Source organism: Pan paniscus, chromosome 17, assembly GCF_029289425.2.
Source record: "Pan paniscus chromosome 17, NHGRI_mPanPan1-v2.0_pri, whole genome shotgun sequence".
NCBI classification, from domain to species: Eukaryota; Metazoa; Chordata; class Mammalia; order Primates; family Hominidae; genus Pan; species Pan paniscus.
The window spans coordinates 38,866,416-38,890,367 of NC_073266.2; the positions used below are offsets into that span (position 1 = coordinate 38,866,416).

Sequence of the window (23,952 nt, forward strand, 5' to 3'; positions counted from 1 at the left end):
AACACATTAAAATGTTTTCCAAAATGCCTATGACTAAAATGAGAACTGAATGAAACTTAAAATCGGTTATATACCAGTAGGTTGGCTTCTTTTTTCATTAGTCATTAACAATTTCCATAACGCCAAGCTTAATAGGTCAAGAAATATGCCATGTGCAAGGACCAGCTCCGAGGGCATACAGTGGAATTAATGGTTTCTCTTGGTACCTCCTCTTTTAAAGAGATCAGGAATACAGAAAAACAGAAGCCTGATTTTTTTTACAAAGATTGAGGCAGAAAGAAAAATAATTTCCAACAGGGAATGATTAGTAGGGACTCTATACTTGTGACCACTCCAAGAAAAAGAGGTTATTTTCTAGTTGGAGTATGTATGATGGGCTGAGAAGGACTGCAGGAAAGCATGTGGGTGTGTGTGTCTCTCCTCCCTGTGATTCTTTAAATTCCAGCTGTAATTCTCTTCTATATAGGTCCTGATCAGGTACCTCTCAGGGAAGAATTTGAGCAAATTATGCTGAAAGCTATGCAAGAATTTACTCTGAGAGAAAGAGCCCTGCAGATAGGTGCTCAGTGTGTCCCTGTGTCACCAGGACAACTCCCCTGGCTTGCTAGATTAATTGCCAGCGTATCTCAAGACTTGGTTCATGTGATTGTGACCCAGAACTCTTTGGCGGAGGGCATTTCAGAGACCTTAAGGACTCTCAGTGAAATGAGACACTATCAAAGGCTGCCAGATTATGTGGTGGCAATTTGTGCATCGAAAATCAGAGGAAATGAATTTTGTGTGGTAGTGTTAGGTGAGTAATTTTTTTGTTTTTTGTTTGTTTAATCAATTCATTCAACCATTTTTCCATTTAAAAATGTGTGTTATGTGTTTCAGGCATCCACATAATCAACCTCTGATTAATTGCTGGAGCTTGGGCTCATCCTCCTAATTTTAACTTTCCCTTTCCTTCTCAGATCAGGTTTTGTGTAGCCCTCAGTTTGGCTGGTGCCCCTGTCAGCTGGTTGTGGGAGCATTATTTCAAAGCTCTCCCTAGTAACAGATACCCCTGTCTCATGTAACTGCTGTCCTTTAAAGATTTTGGAAATGTTACTACTCTAGCATGTGATAGAGCCAGTGCCACAGGTGGCCTAAGCCAGTTAATCGAATTTGCCAGAAAAGTAGCTCATATATTCCCCTTCTCACTGAACAGTCTATTTAATATTGTAACATAGTCTCTAAAGATTCAGAAAGTTGGTACACTACAAAATTGGGGGGTGGGAGGGGATTTTTGTTTGTTTGTTTTGCACTGTGCAGACTTTCTATCAGGCACCCTCCTGGGTAGCCATTTGGACTACATTTTGCTTCTCTCTTCTCTGTACTGAATGGCTCTCACCTCTTCTAGCAAAGAAGCTAAGAAAACCCCCTCACTTTGACAAAACCTGTCTGCCCATTTTTCTGTGCTACATGTATTTCCAGAAAGCTTCATCAGTGTGATACATTAATATTTTTTCATTTTTATTTGTAAAAAACATGTTTATATTTTTAAAGCAAATTCATTATAACCATGCAAGCACAATTTTTATAAGGTTTTTCATACTCTTCCCTAGTCTGTTTTTCCCCCATGTTCTCAGCCCCTGGGCATCTGCCCAATTGGCCAGCCCTGGGGCAGCCATGGTGTTGCTCACAGCCCCTGGGGGGGACAGGGACCTTCCTTAGTCATTAAACACAAACGTGCATATTTTCAGTTACATAAGGTACATCATTTTGTTCCCCTGATCATCTGTATTATAAACATTTCTGTTTCTGTCTAGAGTCAGAATTGATATTTCAAATGCTGTATAATTGTCCATACCTTTTGATGTGTCATAATTTTCTTAACCCAAGTCCCTATAGTGACATCTTTTGATTGTTTCCAATTGTTGCCATTATAAGTAATGTTCCAGCAACATTTGTTCTGTTGATGAGTCTTCTCTTCTCCCCTCCATCCTGCAGGTCAGCACCAGTCCCGAGCTCTGGCAGAGAGCATGCTCACCACAAGTGAGTTTTTGAAAGAAATTAGTTATGAGCTTATCACAGGAAAGGTCAGTTTCCTGGCATCACATTTCAAAACCACATCATTAGGTGAGTGGTTGTAAGATTTGGCAACACTGGCAGCCCCTAGTTGTATGATTTTCTGAGTTTAAATCTTAGCCTGTCAAGATGAGTGTGGAGCTCAAGCTTGCCAGCTGATCTTTCATTTGAAATGGTTTATCCTAAGTATTTTGTCACTAACACCACAGGAAGCAGTAAGGGGGTCTAGAGGAAGGCACATTGGTACTGGATTCAAAAGTCTCAGCTCAGCCACAACCTTGTTGAGTGACCTTGGGCGAGTTTCTCTCTCCCTGGAACTCGGTTTGTTCATTTGTTCCTTCCTTCCCTTTCTTTCCTTCCTCCTTCCCTCCCTTCCTCCTTTCCTTCCTTCCTTTTTTTTTTTTTTTTTTTTTTTTTTTTACAGTGTCGCACTCTATCGCCCAGGCTGGAGTGCAGTAGCATGATCATAGCTCACTGCTTGGCACCACCCCTCTCCACGGGCTCAAGCGATCCTCCCACCTCAGCCTCCCAAGCAGCTTGGACTACAGGCATGTGCCACCATGCCTGGCTAATTTTTTAATTTTTTGTAGAGACTGGGTCTCCCTTTGTTGCCCAGACTGGACTCCAGCTCCTGGCCTCAAGCAATCCTCCTGTGCCTTGGCCTTCCAAAGTGCTGGGATTACAGGCATGAGCCACTGCGCCCAGCCTGGAACTCAGTTTTCTAATCCCATTCTGTCTGCTTTTGAGTATTAGGGAGGTCAAGAGAGATACAACATGTGAAAGCATGTAAATTATAAGCACTATATCAATGAGAGTAGTTCTTGCTATAGAGACACCAGTATACTATAAAGATGGCCAAGTGTAAATGCTGATATGAATTGCTGGCTGACCAACAAATCTACTGAGAACAGCCTAACTGCCCAACTTGGGCAGTTAATAAAAATGAAACAAACATATCCTTCCTTGTAACCTTCTTATCTCTATTTTGTAATAGGCGATGACCTAGACAAGCTGCTGGAAAGAATGCAACAAAGAAGAGGTGACAGTGTGGTTACCCCTTTCGATGGAGACCTTAATGAATGTGTGTCACCCCAGGAGGCTGCTGCTATGATTCCCACACAAAACCTGGGTAATGTCGTCTCAGACCAAGAGGAGGAAGTCAGTCCTTGGGACAGACATTGTAAAAACTAAGTCATTCTAAGGGTTTTGAGGATTCTTCAAGTCACAGACCACAACAGCCTTTTCCTGATTGTCTACATGATAAACCTGGTTGAAATTAAAAATGCTTTCCCATGTGGCCTGGATCAAAGGCCTTGTTCCTAGTAAAAGTCTTCTGGAATGAAAATCAAAGTCAAAGACTTTATCTTAAGCACTCTCTCTTTTTTCTCTGAAAGATTCCAGGACATTGGCTCATTTTCCTTAGCTCCACCAGCTGTGCCCAGAGGACTTCAAAAAACTGTCTGAAAGAGTCAGACTACAGGCAGTGCAGGGTCCCCAGCTCCTGCTCCTTCACTTCCTGTCTGACTTGTAAAACACACATTATCTCAGGGATAGTGAGGCTTTCTTGGCAGATAGAGCAGCGCTACCAACATGTCATCTGCCCTACAACAAGCTTCAGGGGCTCAAAGTGGGAGTGTCAGGGATGAGGAGTCTGATCGTTAAGACTGGATTCATTTGGGTTCATATTCCTTCCCCAGTTCACTGATTGACAGGAATGACATAGGACAGGACAGAAAAAAGAACAGGAGAAAGGATAGATGGGAGACAGACCCATATAAGCTGCTGCTGACAGCCACTTGGCCCCCACTTGATAGGAATGTATCATTTATATATTAGGATTGTCTCAGGCAATAAAAGTAGCATGGCTTGGCAGTCAGCTCTGTTGTTAAAACAAATGCAAATACAGGCAGTAAAATGTTTTGACTTCTCAATGGTATTTGGTAATAAAGTGATGATCCAGATGATCTAAAATGTGTTTATATTAACTGTTTTGAATTGTTAACACATTTAGAATTTAAACATTCTGAGAGGACTTACAGATTCCCGAGTACATTCTTGGTTCCCTGTTTAAAAACCTTGTTTAAAGATGTTTTTGAAATAACAGCCTAACTGTATTAAAAGACAGATATATTTTGATTAGTAGTCTGTGGTACAAAGACTATTTGGGCTTCTATTTAAAGTTGCAGGTTTGGGCTTTTCCAGTGGATTCTCTCAACTACTAGGGAGACCATCCATCTAAATCTCTACTTGCTGTCAGTATCCATGGTAACTGGGATATGTTGACAGCTGTCTTTGCCTCGGCTGCATTTGATTTTAGAAAACATTAATTAGCACAGGTTAATTAGGCCCTGTTGCAGTTAAACTGCCACATGTGTTCCTGATAATAACCAGCGCTTTAAAGAAGCATTGGATGTTGCCTGCTCAGGTGTTTAGCTGACTAAACTTCTTTCATTGTGCGTGTGGATGTGCATGCACGTATAAGAAAGATTGATCGCTTGATTATACTTGCAATAAAAAGCTACTGACCTGCTTAGAGTATCTGGGAAATGTTTTTGTAATACGTCACCTGCTGAGTGGCCAGCTGGCTATGTCATGAGTCAGGTGTCTTCACATAGTCCAGGCATCAGCACTGGAGCTAGCCACAACCACCTAGACCTGCCAGGTCACAGCACTGGCAAAGTGGAGTCGAGTGGGAAGAAAGGTGAAGGTTGTGTCTCCATGACCCACGTTATGTAGTCACTGGGGAGGGAATTTCCGACCATGTTGCAACTGACTTGCTAAAGAGGAAATATTTACTGTAGTGCCTTCCAGAAAAGCTCAGGGGAACTCAGCATCCTGATCATTATGGCATCCCCTCTTTCCTTGAACTGGGTCGGGGCTGGAGAACTGGCCTGTGCTGATATTTCTAAAGAAAACTGGAAATGCTACCCTTTCCAGGGATGAGTCTTGGCTCCAGCTGCGACAGTGTAGTCTGTCTCCTCCACTTCTGGGTTGGGATAGGGGTATTGAATTAGGCATTTGTGAGATAATCAATCAGTTTTTAAATAATACATTTGCAAAACTGCCGCATCCACTCCTGAGCACATCCTCTCATCCACGTTTCAGGGAAAATAGGCAAATCTATTAAAACTCAATAGAGAGTGCAAATAGCGGGTGAGAATTCGTAGTGAGAGTGCATTACATTACCGTCTGTGTGGTATGTGTCCTCATAGAGATTCACAGTGGCCATTAGGGAAGTAAATTAACCTTGTTCTTATGACTTCTCTTTAAATTTTAGATTTAGGTAACGAAACCTTCCACATTTATCAACCGCAGCTAACAGTTGCCAGAAAACTCTTATCCCAGGTGTGTGCTATAGCGGACAGTGGCAGCCAGAGCCTGGACCTCGGTCACTTCAGCAAAGTAGACTTCATCATCATTGTTCCCAGATCGGAGGTGTTGGTTCAGCAAACTCTTCAGCGGATTCGACAATCAGGTAAGAGTGAACTTTCAAAGAGGAGCCCACCTAGATCCAGCTTCAGATCCCCTCTGCCTCTTTCTTTTGCTTAATCCAAACGTTTAGAGGATGCTTAAAACCTTCTTCAGTAATAAAAATCATAAAAGCACTTTGTTATTTTGGGTTTATCTGAAGTTTTCCCTCAAAGTACTCTGTCCTTTTTCCCCTCAAGGTCAAGGGTAAATTGTTGTGCATGTTTGCCAGGTATCGTTAAGTTCATGATGTAATCTGTGGGACTAGAATCTGGTCATTTATGGATGAAGAGAAATTTTCTCAAGGCGAGGATGGCCCTGCATGGGTTGATGGCATCTGTGCCACCTGAACTCCTCCCACATGCAGGCCTCATTTGCATAGGTGGATTCTTGGCCATCTAGCACATTAACAGCACGTCTGGGACCTGGAAACCAGAACACCATCCCCCGTGTCAGCAATGACGTTCTTTAAGAAAAAAAGTTAGCGTTATTTCTAATAACTTTAAGTGTAAAGAAAAAAAATGTTTTTCCCAGAAAATGTGAAAAGGTAGAGAGCAAAAAATTTTACAAGTCTAAAAAAAAAAATGTTACAAGTCTGTGGTAAATAATATCCCTTTTCAGAAATAAAATTTGATTAGAATTACAAGAAGTTATAAGGAATTTAGAAACTTGAAACAGCTGTAAAATGCTTGCCTTTGTAAACTAGGTTTGAAAACGAAATTATAAATGTCAAGTTGCTTCTGATTACCTTAGCTGAGGAAAACACACACACACACACACACACGCAGATTTTAGATCTGGAAGGTGACTGTTTTTGCCACAGTAAAGAATTTTACTTTCGGCCGGGGGCAGTGGCTCGCACCTGTAATCCCAGCACTTTGGGAGGCCAAGGCGGGTGGATCATTTGAGGTCAGGAGTTCAAGACCAGCCTGGCCAACATGGTGAAACCCCGTCTCTACTAAAAATACAAAAATTAGCCAGGTGGTAGTGGCACATGCCTGTTATCCCAGCTACTTGGGAGGCTGAGGCAGGAGAATCACTTGAACCCGGGAGGCGGAGGCTGTGGTGAACCAAGACACTGCAGTCCAGTCTGGGTGACTGAGTGAGACCCTCTCCCCGCCCCCAAAAAAAAAAAAAAAAAAAAACAAAGAATTTTACTTTCAATATATTTAAAAACAGGTAGGAAGCAGAAAAATCCAGAAGTGCTTAAAATGTGGTTTATATGTTCATACCTGTCATATTGTGCCTCTCAAATTTTATCCTACATAAAGATCACCTGGGGATCTTGCTAAAATGCAGATTCCACTTCAGTGAGTCTGGGTTGTGCTCCGGATTCTGCATTTGCTTTTTTTGTTTTTTTGTTTTTTTGTGAGACATAGTCTCACTCTGTTGCCCAGGCAGGAGTGCAGTGGTACAGTCCTGGCTCACTGCAACCTCCACCTCCTGGGTTCAAGCAATTCTCCTGCCTCAGCCTCTTCCAAGTAGCTGAGATTACAGGTGTGCACCACCACTCCCAGCCAATTTTTGTATTTTTAGTAGAGACAGGGTTTCACTATATTGGCCAGGCTGGTCTTGAACCCCTGACCTCAAGTGATCCACCAGCCTCAGCCTCCCAAAGTGCTGAGATTACAGGCATAAGCCACCATACCCAGCCCGGATTCTGCATTTCTAACAAGCTTATAGGGATGCCAGTGTCAGAAGACCACACTTTGAGTAGCATGGCTCAATAAGAAATCTTGCTTGATTGTACTTTTAAAAATAACTAAAAGAGTATTGTAATTGGATTGTTTGTAACACAAAGGATAAATGCTTCAGGGGATGGATACCCCATTTACCCTGATGTGATTATTACATATTCCATGCGTGTATCAAATTTTCTCATATGCTCCATAAATATATACTTCTACTGTGTACCCACAAAATTTAAAATTAAAAGTTTTTAAAAAGGCCTCTTGTTCCAGAGGCCAAATGAGCTGACTGACAGTACATTTTTCCCTGTTTCTATCTCTTTAACCCCTCTTGGTGGCTGTGACTGACATGTGAAGTTTTGTCCACATCTTCTGGAGTCCCAAGTGCCTGGTTGACAGTGCAGTCTTCTTTTTAGCCTCTCAGTTTTGGAATGACAAGTTACAAAATGACTTGTTGGAAATATCGACCTGTAGGTGATGAGCTGGAAAAGGTCAAATGCCTTCTTTCACGGCTCTCCCAAAAACCAAAGTGAGTTCTCTCTCTCAGCTACCGGCTTCTTTCTGCATTTATTTTTCCTGCCCCTTCTCCAGTATGGGGAGTGGGCGGGTGTCGGTCACACCAAGCAGTAGCCAGATTTTTTGTTATTTCATATGGATTTTTTTCCTTTCGTAACAGGGAGGAAGGGCCTTGTCTTTTAAGTATTTTACTTGTACCAGTTGGCATTTGTGGCCTCCCTGAGTTTGTGATCTGATATCCCAAATTGTGCTTGAGCAAACACATCATGGCACCTGTTTGAAGTGACGAAATCATCTGCAGAGCCTTTTCCTGAAATAACCTCTCAGTGACCTGCACTTTCACCTTTCCTAATAAATGCAAGCTCCTAAATAAAGCCTTGCATTTTTGACAGATGAATAAATTGTACAGGTTTTTTCCATTCTCTTCTCAATGCCCTCAGATTTTTCTAAAGCGTTTTAAGATTATCACCTCTCAAAAAGGTACCAGAATTTGACCAATTATGTAAGCTTAGAATCCAGAAAAAAAAATCAATGTAATAGACATGTTTGGCACACTCAAAGCAAAGCATATATTTAGAATTATTCACATCTGGCTTTGGCATACATATTGAAATTTTTGCTGCAAAAACAATCACTTCTGTATATTTAAACATACCTTTATTTTGTTATAAAAACATGATTATGGTATGCCTTATTTTTAAAAAATAAAGTAGAAACCTTTAAACATTTATAATCCTACAATTCAAGGGTAACCACTGTTAAAATGTTGGCATTAACAAATAACTTAATACCTAGTGTTCCACCTCTCTTCCCTACCTCTGTTGTTTTCACTTGGCATTACAGTGTGTACCTTTTTCCATGTCATGAACATCTTTTGTGAGCATCATTCTTAATGAATGTATAGTCACATCATAATTACAAAAAAAGTATTTATTTTGATATTTAAATACCTTCATATTGTTGGAACACACATCAATTGATAGAAGAGAAAGGACTAGAAGCGTGTTAAAATGTACGGAGAAATTGCTCCGGGTAGAATAAATAGCAGGAGAGCATCCATTAAAATAACTCTTTAAAATCATAGCTGTTAAAACAGAAAGTTTTTAAGAAATCATCTGACTTAGTTTCCTCATATGTCATCATGTGAATTGAGAAGAGCCTAGTTTGCCTGAGATCACAGAGGGTAGTACCTTGAGAGCAAGGACAGTTTTTTTTTTTTTTTTTTTTTTGAGGCCGAGTTTTGCTCTTGTTGTACAGGCTGGAGTGCAGTGGCGCGATCTTGGCTCACCACAACCTCCACCTCCCGGGTTCAAGCGATTCTTCTGCCTCAGCCTCCAGAGTAGCTGGGATTACAGGCATGCGCCACCATGCCTGGCTAATTTTTTTGTATTTTTAGTTGAGACAGGGTTTCTCCACGTCAGTCAGGCTGGTCTCGAACTTCCGACCTCAGGTGATCCACCCGTTCCGGCCTCCCAAAGTGCTGGGATTACAGGTGTGAGCCACCACGCCCGGCCCAAGGACAGTTTTTTTATTGTTGCATGTCTAGTGCCTCGTTTCATGCCTCTCTTGGGCCTGGCACCAGCAGGTTCTCAACTGATGTTTGAATGGAGGGCCAGAAGGAGAAAGAGATGGGCAGAAGGAGAAACAGTGTCCAAGGTCTCTGTGTCCTGGTTCCATTTGCCTCCTTTACTAAAGAAAGCATTCTAGCAGAGTCTGCCAGGAAAAGCACCCAGGCAGGGAAGAGCTGCCAGAGTATGCAGAAAGGGCACATCCTTGGCAGTGCCTGCATGGCTGAAAGTAAAAGGATGAAAATAGAAACCATCACGTTGTTGCAGATCCAGCACTAAAGTGAAGCATTTGAAACCTCAGCTCACATTCTGATGAAGAAATGAAGCAAAGAGGGGAGGGAGGAGGAAAAAGGAAAACAAAACAAAATATCATGGACAGAATTTGAAGGTTAAAAAAAAAAGAAATTGAGCGGGTTTAACATCTTTTAAGTTTGCGTAACATAGACTTGTAACTGCTGGAGTGATCAGTGGGGAAGGAGCATTTTTATACTATAGGAAATTATTTTATTTTAGTGTCCTTTTTTTAGAAATCTGAAGTGGTAGCATAATTCTAATTCGGAGGACCCCTCATCCTGTGAATGAGAATACTAGCATACTGGTGCAATCCGAAGGCAAGCCCATTTCAGTTCAAGGTGGGAGAGAGAAGTACAGGAAGTGACTGTCCGTTTTTCGCCTCCCTGCTTGTAAAATGGTGTTGGTGGGAGCCCCAGCAAATGGGAGCAAATCTGGAGGTATCCAGGCAAGGAAGTTTTATCCTGTCAGGGGAATGACACAAATCTGATACTTTAACATATGGATGATTATAACAAAGCCAGAGAGACGTATTTGTCTGCTGATATAGAGATTACTCTATTCAAATGGACATAAGGCAGTTTTAAGGAAACAGTAGACATTGCGGGGGAAGTGAAGAGAGAGAGGAAGGCATTCCCACTTTCTTTTCTTTTTCTTTACTTTTTTTTTTTTTTTTTTTGAGACGGAGTTTCGCTCTTGTTGCCCGGGCTGGAGTGCAGTGGCACAATCTCGGCTCACTGCAACCTCTGCCCTTCAGGTTCAAGTGATTCTCCTGCCCCAGCCTTCCGAGTAGCTTGGATTACAGGCGCCCGCCACCATGCCCAGCTAATTTTTGTACTTTTAGTAGAGGCAGGGTTTCACCATGTTGGCCAGGCTTGTCTTGAACTCCTGACCTCAAGGGGATCTGCCCACCTCGGCCTCCCAAAGTGCTGGGATTACAGGAGTGAGCCACCGCGCATGGCCGGCATTCTCAGTTTCTAAAAACAGATTTTCTTGTGGCAGAGCTTTCTTCTGTAAGATAACAATAAATAACAAAAAAAATTTTTTTAATAAAAAAAAAAGACATATTTTTTTGGTCTCACCAACCTTATACTCCCTTGTTGGTCACTTAAAAGTTCAACAGAAAAAAAGACAGTATTTTTTGTTCAGTGACTAAGACACAGGGAACAGGTGCCCAGGAAGAATGTACTGGGAAACTGCTCTGTCCTGAGGTAGAGGAAACACGAGAGATTGCTCTGTGCAAGCATAACCCAGCACATGCATTGCTGTCCGGGGAATGGCCCAGCCACTACCCAGCTCTCAGTAGCTTCCGTTCTCACCCTCAGGCACATTTACCCCCCGCTTCACCACAGCCACAACCACTGCCCCCCTCGTCATACGCTGGACCCTGCCTAATCCTGGAATCACCCATTCAGATGTTCCCAATTTCAGGCCACACTCTCCTTCAGGCCACACATATACAACATGTTCTCACTGTGTGGGGAAAAAATCAACCTTTCCAGTTGATGCCGTACTAAATTCTTGTTTTGTTTTGTTTTGTCTTGTTTTTGTTTTCGTTTTTGTTTTTGTTTTGAGATGCAGTTTCGCTCTTGTGGCCCAGGCTGGAGTACAATGGCATGATCTCGGCTCACTGCAACCTCCACCTCCCAGGTTCAAGCAATTCTTCTACCTCAGCCTCCCAAGTAGCTGGGATTACAGGCATGTGCCACCATGCCCAGCTAATTTTTTTTTGTTGTTTATTTTTGAGACAGAGTTTCGCTTTTGTTGCCCAGGTTGGAGTGCAATGGCACAGACTTGGCTCACTGCAACCGCCGCCTCCCGGGTTCAAGCGATTCTCCTACCTCAGTCTCCTGAGTAGCTGGGATTACAGGCATGCACCACCACACCCGGCTAATTGTTTTATATAGACGGAGTTTCACCATGTTGGTCATGCTAGTCTCAAACTCCTGACCTCAGGTGATCCACCCACCTTGGCCTCCCAAAGTGCTGCAATTACAGGTGTGAGCCAATGCTCCCAGCCTAATTTTTGTATTTCTGGTGGAGATGGGGTTTCACCATGTTGGCCAGGCTGGTCTCGAACTTCTGACCTCAGGTGATCCACCCGCCTCGGCCTCCCAAAGTGCTGGGATTACAGGCGTGAGCCACTGTGCATAGCCCTTTTTTGATTCTTTAGTTGGTTCTCTCTCCCATTCTCCACAGTGGCTGTCATGGACTCCATTTCACTCCTCAAACCCCAGACTTCATCCCTTATCCTTCTCTCTTAGCAAATGACCATGCTGCCCCACCCAAAGAAAAAAACAAACAAAAACTTCAAATAAAAACTTACCTCTAGGCCAGGCATGGTGGCTCATGCCTATAATCCCAGCACTTTGGGAGACTGAGTCAGGTGGATCACCTGAGGTCAGGAGTTCGAGACCAGCCGGGCCAACATAGTGAAACCCTGTCTCTACTAAAAACACAAAAATTAGCCAAGCATGGTGGCATGCACCTATAATCCCAGCTACTCAGGAGGCTGAGGTGGGAGGATCACTTGAACCTGGGAGGCAGAGGTTGCAGTGAGCCGAGATCGCATCACTGCACTCCAGCCTGGGTGACAGAGTGAGACTCCATCTCAAAAAAAAAAAAAAGAAAAAGAAAAAGAAAAAAACCCAACAACTTCCTGCCTGGGAATCTAGAAACCTAACTGTGTATACACCTGTCCCCTTCCCTGCTGATCAGTGGAGGAGCTGCCCTGCTCTGTTTCAGCCTGACCCACACACCTCACCCCAGATACAGTTTCCACCTTTGAGGAACCTCACGCTATTGCTTTTCTTCTCTCTCATTGCTTCAACTTTTTTCTCTCTGGGGTCTCGTTCCATCAGTGTCAACCTGCCCCACTCTCTCAAAGACAAAACAAGACTCTGTTAATCCCACCTGGCCTCCAGCTCCCCTCCTCCTACCAACTGCCAAACCAAGAGGGCTGTCCATCCTCACCTCCATCTCCCAGTCACTCCCCGACACCTGGCAAACTGGCTCCCACCCTCACAGCACCCTTGTCCGTATCACCAATGACCTTTTCGGTCCTTATCTGAGCTTTTGGCAACACTGGAGGCCTCCATTCCTTTCATTAGATTCCTTCTGGTTCCTCTGGCTGCCAGGGCATGCTCCTTCCCAGCTTTTCTCCCACTGTGTGTGTGTGCGTGGTGCTCATGCACACACTGCAGTTCTCCAGCCCTGGCACTCAACACACTGTGTGTTGTAGTTGCATGTTTATTAATGATCTTTCTCTTCAGCCAGAAAGTAAAATGAATATTTTACTATGCATGAATATTTGCTGAACAAATATTCAACATTTTGTTGAATTTTAAGTTCAAATCTATTTTGAAAGGCAAACACAGAAATAATATTTAAGATTTCGTGGCCCTCTGGTAAAAACAAATTTAGTCATTAAAGCCCATGTTCCAGAAATCTACTTTGGCCAAGAGTAAGAGACATTAGTTAATGTGTTCCCTAAAAGGTCATTAATCTAAACCTTTAGGGAACACGGTGACTCCCAACCACCACTGGCTCTGTTCTAGAACTCAATGAGTTGCAAGATGTCAGGAAGGAAGAAGAGTTACTGGTGCTCCTATGTTCCCACTCATGTCAAAAGTAAGATTTAGTATTTAATTAGACACAGCCCTGGATCTCTTAGTACCACCATCAGTGCCGCAGGTGCGCCCTGCTGATATCCATGTTTTATTGTGGAGTTGGAAAGGTGTGACAATTTGCCTATGATTCATTTGAAAAATAAACTTGTTTAATTCCATAGAACTGTGATAAATTAAGTTAGTAAGGAAACAGAATAAAAGTGACGTTTCTTAGACTGGCCATTGCTTATCACTTCTGACATTTTCAGATTCCTTGCCTCTGCTTATTTTTGAAAAACATAACAAAGCATGAAAGTTAAGTCAGAAGCTAATGAAAAAGTTTATTTGTTCTTTTTGTTTTGTTGTTTTGTTTTCGTTTTTGAGGTGGAGTCTTGCTCTGTCACCCAGGCTGGAGTGCAGTGGCACGATCTTGGCTCACTGTGACCTCCTCTTCCCAGGTTCAAGTGATCCTCCTGCCTCAGTCTCCAGAGTAGCTGGGATTACAGGTACACACCACCACACCCAGCTAATTTTTGTATTTTTGGTAGAGACGGGGTTTCGCCATGTTGGCCAGGCTGGTCTCGAACCACTGACCTTAGGTGATCCACCCGCCTTGGCCTCCCAAAGTGCTGGGATTACCGGTGTGAGCCACTGCACCCGGCCTAATGAAAAAGTTCATCTATGGGATGGAAGAGATAGGTATGGAATGACTATAATTTTGACTTTTGAGCCTTGAAAATGATTTATATATTCAAAAATAAAATAATGGGGAAAGGCAAACTTAAAATTTAATACAAACAAATGAAGGAACCTAACTGCATATCACATTGATAACATTAACCACACAGCAAAAAGAATTAATTCAAGTAATTTTTTAACAGTTTTCTTACTGTATGTTGTTAATGTGACATATTCTATGGGGAAAAAGATTGGAAAGAAATCTTGAATTTGAATTAGAATGTTTGTTACTGAGAGTATTACTGATAATCTTAAAACTATTTTGTGTATATCATAGGAGAGAGCAGATAGGTAAATAGCTTAATGGTTCTTTTTTTTTTTTTTTTTTTTTTTTTTGAGATGGAGTCTCGCTCTGTCCCCCAGGCTGGAGTGCAGTGGCATGATCTCGGCTCACTGCAAGCTCTGCCTCCCGGGTTCACACCATTCTCCTGCCTCAGCCTCCCAAGTAGCTGGGACCACAAGCACCCGCCACCGCGCCTGGCTAATTTTTTGTATTTTTAATAGAAATGGGGTTTCACCATGAGAGTCAGGATGGTCTCGATCTCCTGACCTCATGATCTGCCCGCCTCGGCCTCCCAAAGTGCTGGGATTACAGGCGTGAGCCACCGCGCCCGGCAGTAGTTGAATGTTGAAAACCAGGGTTCTCAAATGAAAGATGGGAACTTCAAATGGGAAATGGGAAAATAAGAAATATTCATTTTAGGTTTAAATTGGCAATAAAAGGGTGAAGTCATAATTTGAAAAAAGAAAAATCCTCCTGTCCACTGAAAGACAGGGTCTCACTCTGTTGCCCAGGTTGGAGTGCAGTGGCATGATCATGCCCCATTCCAGCCTCGAACTCCCAGGCTCAAGTAATCCTCCCACCTCAGCCTCCCAAGTATTTGGAACTACAGGCACATGCCACCACACTTGGCTAATTTTTTTTAGAGACAAGATCTCACCACGTTGCTCAGGCTGGTCTCAAACTCGTATCTGTGAGCACATGGAGCATTTAGGTTTGGGCTTGTAACACGGTTCCCCACTGTCCCAGCTCTGAAGTGGAAACATTTCTGGAATATTTTGTTGTGCCAGAAAGTGAGAAAGTGCAAAGATTGATTGGAGCATGCCAAAAGGACATGGCAGCCTGCTTGAGGGGATTTATGGCTAAATTTGGAAATTTCGAGCGTCACAAGGAATGATAGCAATGGATTGCAACCTATTGAAAAATTTTTTAAAACCCATGAGTCCAGAACAATACTAAAAAATAAAAGGAACAGGAGAAGTGAGAGGTTAGGGGAATGCCTTCTCTACAGAAGAGTACCAGTTAATAAATGCAGGAAAAATGATGGAATTAGAAAATCCCCACTTTGTAGTACCAATGTGTAATTATTGATTCTGACAAAGATGGATACTAAAGCCATTGAATAAAATGTCATTAGGGGGCCGGGTGCGGTCGCTCACGCCTGTAATCCCAGCACTTTGGGAGGCCGAGTGGGGCGGATCACGAGGTCAAGAGATCGAGACTATCCTGGTCAATATGGTAAAACCACATCTCTACTATAAATACAAAAATTAGCCGGGCGTAGTGGCACATGCCTGTAATCCCAGCTACTCAGGAGGCCGAGGCAGGGGAATCACTTGAATCCAAGAGGCAGAGGTTGCAGTGAGCCGAGATCGCGCCACTGCACTCTAGCCTGGGTACAGAGAGAGACACCATCTCAAAAAAAAAAAAAAAAAATGTCAGGGAACAAATATTCACAAAGTCTCAAAGTATCATCCCATGGATCAAAAGCTAACAAAGAGGGAAAGGTATCTCTACAATGGAGAGATCTGGCAGTAGACACTGCCATAACCAAGTAATCAAAATTTGGCATCTCCAGTTATGAGACAAACTGACATTATGTGCAAAAAAGCACACAATGTCACCTATGAGGTATAATTGCCAAAACTGTTCAACCTGAGTCTGATCACAAGGAAGCTTCCAGACAGATCCAGATGGTGTGGCATCTTACAAAATAATTAGCTTGAATTTTTAAAAATAACGTCATGAAAGATTAAAAAGAAAAAAGGTAAAAGAAAAGTCAGGGAGGCTGTTGGTTATTTTAAACATGGAGAATAAAGAGACATGACAACCAAGTATAATACTTAATTCATTTATTTTTTAATGGACAAAGATTGTATATATTTTTGATATAAAACATGACATGTAAAGTAAACATTATGGAATGGCTAAATCAAACTAATGAACATATCCATTACCTCACATACTTATTATTTGTTTGTGGTGAAGAACATTTAAAATCTACTCTCTTAGCAATTTTCAAGTGTAAAATATATTATTATTAACTATAATTACCATGTTGTACAATCAATTCCCTGAACTTTTCCTCCTAACTGAAATTTTGTGTCCTTTAATAAACCTAATCTCCCCAGCCCCAAAACCCATGCTTAATTCTTAATTGGATACTTGAGTAAAATATAAAAAATTAAAACACAGCTCTGGGACAATTACTGAAACTCGAATATGGGCTGTGTATTAAAGAATATTATACTGATGTTGGTTCAGTTCCATAGATGTAATAATGAAATTGTAGTTATACAGGAGAATGCCTTTGCTGTTAGGAAGAGCATATTGAAGGATTTAAGGGTAAAGTATTATGATATACGTTACTTATTTCCAAATTATTTAGCAAAAACACAACAATAAATAAAAAGTAACAAAGGAAAAGCAAATGTAGCAAAATATTAACAACTGATTAATCTAATTGAAGAGTATACAGGTATTTATGACACTAGTCTTTCCATTTCTGTAGTAGTCAAAATAGAATGTGAAGTTAAAATAGTTGCTTTTCATTGATAATGTATCTTTCAGATGGAATTCTGTAGAGTTATTATTGTCCTCAAATAGTTTCTAAAACATGGATGGGTAATTTACATTCCCCCTTTTTAAGAAGTTTTAATTATTGAATAGATCAAATTTATAAAGGATATTTAAAAAATCACAATGGAATGAGCACTCATTACCCACCAAAATAAGGAACATGGAAGACTGTTCCTCCCTGGTGCGCCTCCTTGATGCTAATGTCCCTCTCTTTTCAAAGGTAACCATTACACTGAATTTTGTGTTTATCATTCCCTTGCTTTTATTTATAGTTTTACCATAATGCCTTAACTTCTAAACCATATGTGCTTAATTTCATATACTTTAAACCTAAGTGGAACTACATTCTACATATTCTCCTGTGATTTATATTTTATGCTTAATGTTACGTCCCTGAAGTTGTTCCTGCTGTTGTTTGTAGCTGTAATTCATTCATTTTACTGATTTTTAGTATTCTTTTATATAAATACATCACATATCTTTTAAAAAGCACAATTCTACTACTGATGTACATTTGTAATGTACATCAAACAGTGCTGGTACACATATAAGAGTTTCTCTGGGAATAGAATTGTTGGAGCATAGGTTATGAACATTTTAAATTTTACCAAAGAATGCTAAATTTTTTCCAAAGTGATTATATTTACACTCCCACCTGCCATGTATGTGCTTCAGTAAATATTTGGTATGCACATACCTCCTTAAAAATTTTTTTATTTTAAAATAATTTTAGACATAAAAAAGTTGCAAAAATAGTACAAGGGATCTGAAAATGAAATTGAGAAAATTTTAATCACAAGAATATCCAAAAAATACATAGGAATGAATTTGACAAAAGAAGTGCAAAGCTTATGCTTTGAAATAATGAAGTATTGCTGAACAAAATTAAAGAATACCTAAATAAATGAAAAGACATTTATAAAATTGAAGATATATTAATATTTTTAAGATGACCATATTCCCCCAAATTGGTCTACAGATTCAATGCATCCCCTACCAAAATCCCAGCTGGCTTCTTTGCAGAGATTTACAAGCTGATCCTAAATTTCATGTGGAAATTTGAGGACCCAGCATACTCAAAACATTATTGAAAAAGAATAACATTGGAAGACTCTCACTTCCCCATTTTAAGCTACAGTAAACTATATAAGCTACTGTACTCAAGACAGTGTGGTGATGACAAAATGATAAACATATAGATAAGATGGTATTGAGATTCCAGAAATAAACCTCCCATTTACAATCAATTCAATTTTGACAAGGGTGCCAAGACAGTTTAACAGAGAAAGAACAGTCTTTTCAACGAATGATGCTGGGACAACTGAATATCCACATGCAAAAGAATAAAGTTTGACCTCTACCTCACATACAAAAAATAACTCAAAATGGATCAAAGACCTAAATGTAAGAGTTACAATTACAAAATTCTTAGAAGAAAATGGGTATAAATCTTTGTGACCTTGGAATACTAATAATTATTTCTTGTATATGACACCAAAAGCATAAACTTTTATACATAAACTGGACAATCCTCAAAATTCTAAATATTTGTACTTCAAAGGACCTCATCAAGAAAGTGAAAAGACAAGCCACAGAGTGGGAGAAACTATTTGGAAATCATTTATCTGATACAGGACTATATCTACAATATTCAAGGACCTGTTACAACTCAATAATAAGAAGACAAATTGTTTAATTAAGATATGGATGAAGGATCTGAATAGGCATCTGTCCAAAGGAGATACATGAATGGCCAATGAACACATGAAAAGATGTTCCTCATTAGCCATTGGAGAAATGCGAATCAAAACCACAATGAGAGACTGCTACACACCCCACTAGTATGACCCATAAAAGAGAGGTAGTAAGAATTGTTGAATATGTGGATAAATTGGAACCTCGTACACTGCTGTTAGGAATTTAAAATGGTACAGCCGCTTTAGAAAACAGTCTAGTGGTTGTCCAAATGATTAAATATGGAGTTACTCTATGATCCAGAAATTCCACTCCAAGATATGAAATGAGCCGGGCGCAGTGGCTCACACCTGTAATCCCAGCACTTTGGGAGGCCAAGGCGGGCGGATCACAAGGTCAGGAGATTGAGAGCATCCTGGCTAACACAGTGAAACCCTGTCTCTACTAAAAATGCAAAAAAATTAGCCGGGCATGGTGGCATGCACCTGTAGTCCCAGCTACTCAGGAGGCTGAGGCAGGACAATGGCATGAACCCAGGAGGTGGAGCTCGCAGTGAGCCGAGATCATGCCACTGCACTCCATCCTGGGCAACACAGCGAGACTCCATCTGAAAAAAAAAAAAAAAAAAAAAAAACGAAATGAGAGAGAAGTGAAAATATACGTGCATGCAAAAATACAAATGTTCATAGCAACATTATTCATAATAGCAAAAAAGCAGAAAAACCCAAATATCCACCAAGTGATGAATGGATAAATAAAATGTGGTATATCCATACAATGGAATATTAACAATAAAGAGAAATAAAGTATTGATGCATACTACAACATGGATGAAACTTGAAAACATTATTCCAAGTGAAAGAAGCCAATCACACAAGATTGCATCTTGTACAATCCCACTTGCATGAAATGTCTAGAATAAGCCAGTGTATAGAGACACAAAGTAGACTGTGATTGCCTAGGGATGGGGGTGTTGAGGGAAGAATTGAGGGGTAAAATGTATGGAGTTTCCTTAGGAGGTGATGAAAATGTTTTAAAATTGTGGTGACCGTTGTCCAACTCCATGAATATATACTAAAAGCCATTGAATTATACATTATAAATGGGTAAATTATATGTGAATACATGCTTAATCACTAACGCTGTTAAAAAATCATAGAGTTCGCTAAACCCTTCACTCAGTTTCTCTTAAAGTTAACAACTTACCTAACTATAATACAATTATCAGAGCAGGAACTCAGTGCCAGAATGATACTGTTAACGAAAGATCTCACCAATCTTTCTCTTCGTGTCGTTTTTCCTGTTCCAGGTTCCAGTCCAGGTTCACACATTGCATTCAGTTATGTCCTCTTCATCTCCTGCAATCTATGACATTTCTTCAGTCTTTCCTGGCTTTTCATGACCTTAAGTGAATACTAATCAATTGTTTTGTGTAGGGAATGTTTGAGTTTTCTCACAATTAAATTGAGGTTTTGAGTTTTTGGCAAGAAAACCACAAAAGTGATACTGTGTCCTCATTGCATCATGTCAGGGAGTACATGAGGTTGATGTTTTATTATTGGTGATGTTAACCTTTATCACTTGATTAAGGTATGTCTGCCAAGTTTCTGCATTGTAAAGTTACGAGTTTCTTCTTTGGAAGTGATTTAAAATCTTGTGGAAATATTTTGAGCAATGGTAATATCCTGTTTTCATCAAACTTTCAACCACTAATTTTTGCATCCATTAGTGGATCTTGCCTGCAATTTATTGTAGTATTTCCAAGTTGATGATTTTCTGTCATTTTTCCCCTACATTTACTAGTAGGAGTTTGTTAATTAAATTCTGTAAGGAAAAGCTGTTCCTCCTCATTTATGTATGTATTTATAAATACAGGTCATTTTTATTTTATTCTATGGGTTATTTCCAACACTATAGTGATGATCATTATTATTTTGCTCAAATTTTCCAGCATTGGCCATTGGAGGCGCCTTCAGGCAGGCTCTTGTGGGTTTTTTTTAACATATTATCATCCATTTTCACATACTGTTTTCTTACTTTCTTCGAGGGTTACTTTGTATTGTTCTGCCTCAACACTGGGATTAACCTTTTTTCCAAGAAACCTGATTCCTTGTATTGAAGAATGGTATTTAGAAATCAAAATGTGGGTGTTAAGTGTGCCCATTGCTACTAGGATGTCATTGTGCCTAAGTCCACTCAGCAGACAGAGCTAGGAAATGATATGTATGTATATTAACCCATGAATGCACACATATACCTCTCTATTTCTATATCTACCTATCTATGTTTAAAAATATGAGTTATTTGTAACTTCTTTCTCTGACAGGAAGAAACCTAGTTCTCATTATCTACAATATATTCACTTCTTTGACTTTTTTTCTGGTAATTACACAATTACTAACTCATACTCCTGTGCCCAAACCACTGTCTTATTAACAAAGAAATTCTTAATTTCCAGTGAGACAAACCTCTCCCATGTTTTCTACTTCAGAACTATCTTGACTCTTTTTGGTTCTTTGCTCGGCCATATACATTTTGAAAACATTTTTTCAAGTAAAATTTTAAAAATCAAACCTGTTGGGCTAGGATCATGCCTATAATCCCAGTGCTTTGAGAGGCCAAAGCTGGAGGACTGCTTGAGGCCAGGGGTTTGAGACCAGCGTGGGCAACATAGCGAGACCCCCATCTCTATAAAAAAAAAAAAAAAAAATCGTAGCCAGGCATGCTAGCACATGCCTGGAGGCCCAGCTACTCAGGACGCTGAGGCAGGAGGATAGCTTGAGCCCAGTAGCTCAAGGCCACAGTGAGATGTGATCACACGACTGCAGTCAGCGTGGGTGACAGAACAAGACTCTTGTCTCTTTAAATATTTTTTTAAAAAATGCAATTTTATTGGAATTACATTAAGTCTCTAGATAAGTTTGAGGAAAATTTAATTTTTATTTTATGATGTAGCTCTATTTAGATCATTTTTAACGTAATTAATAGTTTCATCATTTTCTCCATAAAGGTCTTACATACGTTTTGTAAGATTTATTCCTAGATACATAATATTTTTTGAACTTACTGTAAATGTTTTTTTAAAGTACACTTCCTAACTACTGCTTGTGTACAGAAATGCAACTGATCTTTGTAAATTGATTTTGAATCTATCAACTAAATTCTTATTGATTCATCCATAGATTATTTTGTGTTTTCTACACAGACATATTATTAGTAAACAATGATAGTTTTGTTCTTACTTGTTTTGTTTCTTTGTAGTTATAAGCCAAATATATATATATATATCTCAGGATATACAATTACAAAATGTGAGTCAGGCTGCACAATATGCATAGAAAAAAAAAACAGGAAAGAAAGCACAAAAATGGAAGCAGTGAATTAAAGAATTATGGATACATTTTTATTTTTAAATGTATCTCTATACTTTCCAGTTTTTCCAAAATAAGTATCTATCACTTTCATTATGAGGAAAAAAAAACAAAAATAAAAGCAAGTCTATAACACAATTTAAAAGTAGGGATGATCTGCTAAAAATGCCCAGCTGCAAATAAAACAATCAGGTAGCTCTGATGTGCCTGCTGAGGACAGAGCCAGTACCCTGCATAGTTATGGACTAATATACCGTGTTATATCGAAGAAAACAACCTCTTAGATTTCTGGAACTTTGTTTTTCCAGTAAGGGAATGTATGGAATTGACCTGTCAAAGATATACAGTCATCTTTACACTGGACCTTAGCCAAAAAGCCACAGTCGGTCTTTATTTCATTTGTTTTGAAAGGCAGCAAACTCTTAATTATCAATACAGTATATTTTATCCTCTTTATGAATTATTTATGATCTTTTTAGGATGGCTTAACTCACGCTGCTTATTTCCTAAGGATAAACAGGAAATACAGACTAATTTGCAACTGGTACTACACTCCCTATTTTACAGATAAGGAAACAGACACTTCAGAGATTAAGTAGGTTCTTTTGTCTAATGCCTCTACCTGCTTCCTCTGCCTACCCCATAGTACCTTGTCTCCATCATGACACTCTTCAGAATTTTCTGTCTTCTCCATCATGAACTCCATGAGATTTAGATCTTAGTCCTGTTCCCCTCTATCCCCAGACCTAGCACAGTAAGTGGCATGGCACACAGTAGATGATCAATAAATAGCTATCGAAGGTTGAATGAGTTTTTTCCTCTCTTTTGTTTCTTTTTTTTTTTTTTTTTTGAAACAGTCTCACTGTATTGTCCAGGCTGGAGTGCAGTGGTGTGATCTCGGCACACCACAACCTCGGCCTCCTGGGTTGAAGCAATTCTCCTCCTCAGCCTTCTGAGTAGCTGGGACTACAGGCGTGCGCCACCACACCCGGCTAATGTTTGTATTTTTTATAGAGATAAGGTCTCACTATGTTGCCCAAGCTGGTCTGGAACTCCTGGCCTCAAGTGGTGCGCCTGTCTTAGCTTCCCAAAGTGCTGGAATTACAGGCATGAGCCACCACACCCAGCCACAATCCACTTTCACAAAAAATCACAGTACCTGCCAAATTAAATGTTTGATTGATGGCTTTTGGAAATATTCACAGCAAAATTTGACTACATTTGGGTGGGAATTGAAAACAAATGGTGAGTAAAGCCTCCTAATGAACAGTGTTTGAAAGCAAAATTACCTTTCTCTCCACCTTTTCTGGTATAAAGAATTTTTCATATGGTAAAACTTTTTTTCTGTTATACCATTTAGGCCTGTTAGTATTACAGATTCTAGATGCTAATTGCATGTAATTGTTCACTGAGCTGCATTTATATTAAAAGAAAAGACAGATAAAATTAAGTCAATATAATTCATAAGTCTCTTCATTTAAAGGAAGATTTCTTCTTTTAATCAATTATCTCAACAACAGTTTTATGTGCCTAGAACTACTTTAGATGTGTGCAGAAGTAATTTTATTATAGACAGAGATAATGATACAGTATCAAAGTTTCATAGTTTCTAACATTTTGAGAATATAGCAATCATGACTAATTCAGTTCAGTTTATTAAGTTGGTACCTAAATCCGACAGTCACTGAGGTCTGCCAGTGCTCTAAATACTGTGCAAGATGGTCACTGTATAAAAATGAGTAAAACACTACCATAAAAAGCTGACAATCTAACGTGGTATCCTTGAACATTATATTGGTTTTTTTTTTTCTTGTATATGGTTTGTTGCCAAATTTAGGGTTAAAAAGGCTTATATTAATTTGGTCAAGAGCTGTAGCCCAAAGCTTAATTTTTTTCCAGGTGGCCTGTTGAAGCCATTAGCAGCAGCATGTTATATACAAATAGAATTTAATGAAGCAAAGGTCTCATACACTCAGCTGCCTTTATCTCATGTACCAGAATGTTCCCTGTATTTGTGTCAGGGATGGGAGGTGAGCGGCAGTGTTACAAAAAAAAGGATATCTGATATTTCCTCCTCATACTGTGATGGGGAACATA

At 39.9% G+C, this 23,952-nt stretch overlaps 1 protein-coding gene and 1 non-coding gene across 17 annotated transcripts in view; one reads left to right on the forward strand and one right to left on the reverse strand.

The window, feature by feature from the left end:
* The window catches only part of GREB1L (GREB1 like retinoic acid receptor coactivator), a 282,480-nt gene that overhangs the window by 206,033 nt on the left and 52,495 nt on the right, over nt 1-23,952 (forward strand). For all 16 annotated transcript variants that reach the window (XR_010110104.1, XM_063597209.1, XM_057300484.2 and 13 more), the window contains 4 exons: nt 467-793; nt 1,975-2,103; nt 3,047-3,181; nt 5,330-5,527. Coding sequence is in view for 15 of the 16 variants with exons in the window: in XM_063597209.1 (XP_063453279.1) it covers nt 467-793; nt 1,975-2,103; nt 3,047-3,181; nt 5,330-5,527 (789 nt within the window). In the remaining variant the exon portion in view is untranslated. The remainder of the gene's footprint in view (nt 1-466; nt 794-1,974; nt 2,104-3,046; nt 3,182-5,329; nt 5,528-23,952) is intronic.
* On the reverse strand, nt 1,605-1,708 carry LOC112437808 (small nucleolar RNA SNORD23). Its single transcript, XR_003026321.1, has one exon. It is a non-coding gene; the product is annotated as a small nucleolar RNA SNORD23 (small nucleolar RNA).